General features: G+C 58.1%; 1 protein-coding gene across 1 annotated transcript in view; it reads right to left on the minus strand.

Moving 5' to 3' along the window:
* RUNX3 (runt related transcription factor 3) overlaps positions 1 to 4,153 on the minus strand; it is a 26,529-nt gene that overhangs the window by 2,851 nt on the left and 19,525 nt on the right. Inside the window, exon 4 of the mRNA XM_011358038.2 lies at positions 3,409 to 3,567. Coding sequence (XP_011356340.2) covers positions 3,409 to 3,567 — 159 coding nt within the window. The remainder of the gene's footprint in view (positions 1 to 3,408; positions 3,568 to 4,153) is intronic.

Here is a 4,153-nt window from a genome sequence, read left to right on the forward strand (position 1 = left end):
TACGGGCCTGACTGTCCCACCTCTAAGGCAGCACAGAACGAAGGCTAACTGTGTGGTCTCTGTGGCTGGATACTGATCCTGGTTCTGACACTTACTAGCTGTGTGTTCTTGGACAAGTCACTTAACCTCTCTGTGCATCAATCTTCCCACGTGAAAAATGGAGATAGTAACAGCTCCTAGGGATTAAATAGTTAATACACGTTAAGTGCTTAGATTGGGTACAGAGTAGAGGCCTGATGAGGGTTTGCACTGCTGCAGTGGCTATGACACCTCTTGCTCTGGGCACCCAGGAGAACTGGGCCATTCAGAGCCCTGCAAAAATGAGCCCAGTTCTGGGCCTTCCTTGTACCCTGGCCAAGGAGGTGACTCTGGGCAGCAGTGGGGAAGTGGATGAGCCCCCAGCAGTGGTCCTGAGGGGAAGTCTGTCTGGCGCCAACTCCTCCGTGCCACTCCACCAAAGAGGACTCGGAGACCAGCCTCTGTCCTCTGGGCAGCTCCTGGTGGGCACAGCCCTCGGCTGGGGATAGAGAGCTACGGATGCCCTCAGGCCTCTGGCTTCCCCAGATCTGCGTGCCCTCAGGTGAGACTTGTAACTTGTGTGGGCTTTGGGGTCTTCCCAACTCAGCTGGAGATGCTTCCTCAGCAGTGGCCTCCAGTCCTGGCCGTGGAGCAGAATGGAATGATGCTCTCGGGCTCAACGTGGGGGGATGTGGGGGCAGGTGTCCTTCTGGAACACCTGGTACCCTCCTAACAGGTCTCTTGTCTGGTTGGTGCTTCCTCGAAGCCTAGGGGGTCAGAGTTGCCTAGCTCCCTGCCCTCATCTGGGAACCCCAGGTGGGGAAGGCCTTGTTGGCAGTGCCTGGCACCCCGAGCATAGCCAAGCATGAAGCTAATGCCTTCACTCTGAGCCCAGGAAGTGAGTGTTGCCTACCTGACAGGAACTCCATTCTCAAAACAAAGGAAACCCAAACAGGGACCCCAGGATATGACAGTGGGGCTGCAGCACAGGAAACACAAGGCCAAGGCCATGCGAGGTGGGCCTGGGCCTGGTATGTGTGGCCTTGGAGTTCACATGGGCTGCGGGCTCTGAGCTGGACCTGCCCAGACAGCCACTGTCCCCTTCTGCCTCCCTCCCAGGGTGGTGGGGAAGCATCTGCCCTCAGCACCCCCGAGGCTCCTGCCCCTCAGCTCCCCCAGCCCAGGAGCCCCAGGAAACCGGAGCTGACCGGCTGTCGAGCAGCCAATCCCAACACTGGAAGGAAATGTTTATTTTCTTCTCCAAATTGCCCCAGCTGCTGTGTGGTGGCTGAATGAGGCCTTTGAGCTGTGAGAAGCCCCCATTGTGGGCAGCCGCAGCCAGGGGCTGGGGGCTGGGGTATGAAGAGTCGGGGCCTCTGCTCTGCTTGACAATGACCAAAGCTGGGGGTCAAAGCTATTAACAGGCACCAAGAGGAGTGGTGGTGGAGTGTTTGAGGGGATCCCCAGGATGGAGTCTGAAGGCAGAGGCTTATCCCAGCAGAAGGGGAGGGCCAATGAAAGGGCCCCAAACCCAGCCCTGCCAACAGTCCTCTGTGGCAGGTACCTCCTTCTTCCCACTTCATAGGTGAGGCTCAGAGAGGTGAAGTGACTTGCTTAAGAACACATAGCCAGTGCCTAGCAGAGCCAGAATTCCAAGCCTGGTCTGCATGAGTACCAATTCCATGCTCCTTCCCTGGTCCTTGCTGTCAAGAGCCCTTCCTCTTACTCCGAAGGCGATAGTCCTGGGGATGGGGAGGCCAGGCTGGGTCAAGAGCCACACAGGCAGCCTGAGGGCCAGTGCTGTGGGTGGCTAGGGAGGGCCTGGGGAGCCCTGCCTAGGGTGTAGCAAAAGGGGCAGGACTGGGCCAGCCACGCCCCACCTAGGCCCCACCTCTCCTCTCAGCCCCAGAGTGGAGGCAGGAGGTCTTCCTGCTGCCAGGCCAGACTCAGCCCTTTGGGGCTGGACAGTGGGTGTGCAGCCTCCCGCAGGCTGCCTCAGGCACTGATTCCCCAGCCACGTCCCCACTGTGGTGGGAGGGCGGAGATGGGCTCCCCTTCCATGGGAGCTGCTGGAACGGAAGGCATTGTTTATCCCCGACCTGCTAGATTCTGGAGCTCCCTGGCTGGGCCCCAATATCCCAATGCACCCCGGCTTTGCCCATACGGAATAAGGTCTGAAGTGTTAGGCTACTGTACTTGACAAATGATAGCTGGTAGGCAACGGGAGCATGGAGAGCTTTTGGGCAGGGGTGGGGATGAGCCCAGAATGCAGAGTACCTCCCACTGCCTCAGACCCCGACCCTGCAGCCCCCAGGTTCAAGAGCTGCTGAGTATCTCAAACTTGCTAGCCCACAGGCTCAGAGCAGCTGGACCTGGGGCCTCTCCCCGCCTTAGCAGGGCCAAGGCTTGGCTTCCCAGGCCAGAAAGGAAAGGACCTTCACTTCAAACTAAGGGACTGCACCAAGTCTGCCACAATCACACATCTGCCAGATGAGTTCCAACCAGGCTCTAGAGGACAGATTGACACGCACAGTGCAAGATGGCAGCCAGCACTCCTGCCTCTGTTCAGTACCGCTAAGGAGTGCTCTCTGCCCCAGCCTGGCCCAGGGGCCAGCCGAGCACACAGCCTCCTGGGCCTAAACCCACTGGCTGACAGAGCCTGCAAAGGGTAAATATTCATCAACCAACCAGGTACTGAGCACCTGCTATGTGCCAGGCATCTGTCTGCTCTGGAATGCCGGCCTGAGATCTAGCTTTGATTGTGCCTGCAGAATCCATCCAGACAATGGGGACAGAGATTCCTGTCTTGGACCTCCCTTCTGTTTGGGAGGAGTCTCTGGGCTGGTGGGGCCTTTCCTGGGCAATGCTGTGTGTTTCTCCAGGGCTGCAATATCACTTTACAGTTTGAGTTCAGTAACGGCATTTGACTGTCACCCTAACCCTGGGTAGAGGCATCCACCACCCTACTTTCAGATGAGAAAGCTGAGCCTTGGGTGGGGATGGTGTCTTTAGCAGGGACATGTCTGCCTCAGACTCCTCGGACAGTCATGCCTCAATTTTAATGGGCATACTATGAGATTAACGCCCATTTCCCCAGGAGACAGTGAGCTCCTGGAGGGCAGGGACTATGTCCGTTCATGCTGATCTCTGGGGCCGGGAGCTACGTGTGGCACACAGTGGGTGCCAATAAACGTTTGCCGAGTGAACGAATGAATGAAGGGCAGACCCCAGGCTCGGGCACTCAGCATCCCTCAGGAAACACCTGTCGGAGCGAATGGGCACAGCTGCCTCCTTTATAACGCAAGGGCGGCACAGTGAATGACACACGTCTAAGGACCACGTCCAGGTCCCCGTCCACCTCCCCCTACCGCAGCCTCCGCTGTACTATACCTTGGATGGGGGTCTGGGATTGGCTGCTGAAGTGGCTTGTGGTGCTGAGCGAGCCTCGAGGGCTGGGCGTGCTCGGTGTCACCCGCATGCGCAGCCGTTCCAGGTCCCCGAAGCGGTCAGGAAACGCCTTGGTCTGGTCCTCCAGCTTCTGCCGGTGCCCTGCAGAGCATGGGGAGCCTGTCAGCAGCTGGTTCCCAAGAGTCTCAGGGGAAAAGAACTGCCTGGCTCTGCTGGGACGTTCTCCCTGAGGTCTAACTTTAGGCCTCTGTAGGGAGAATCCTTAGGTTACCAACCTCTTTTCCGAGATTCTCTAAAGACTGAGAGAACGGTCGTATGTGCCGCCCTGGGGCTGCCATGATGATCTCACCCCTATCTTTTCGAGCAGGAATACTCATTCTCATAGCCGAATCTCTACAACACACTGGCAGAAGGGGAAACTGAGGCCACGAGCATGGGCAAGCGGCTCGAGCAGGCTCTCGTGGGGGCCAGGAAGAGAACCCAGGAGTACTGCCACCCTCTGCCCCCCAGCATCCCAGACCCCACCCTCCACATCTGCAAGAATGATGGGAGGTGGCCCTAGAATGGGACTGCTGTCCCCTCCAGCCCTGAGTCACCCCGGGACCCCCAGCACGTGCCTTCTCCTCTCTGAGCCTCAGACGGAAGGAAAATTCACCAGGATGCTGAAAAGAGGGTGAGGCGCCTTACTGAGGGTCTGGACCCCCATCTCTGACCGGAATTTGGGAAC

The sequence above is a fragment of the Pteropus vampyrus genome, unplaced genomic scaffold, assembly GCF_000151845.1.
Source record: "Pteropus vampyrus isolate Shadow unplaced genomic scaffold, Pvam_2.0 Scaffold36, whole genome shotgun sequence".
Taxonomy (NCBI): domain Eukaryota; kingdom Metazoa; phylum Chordata; class Mammalia; order Chiroptera; family Pteropodidae; genus Pteropus; species Pteropus vampyrus.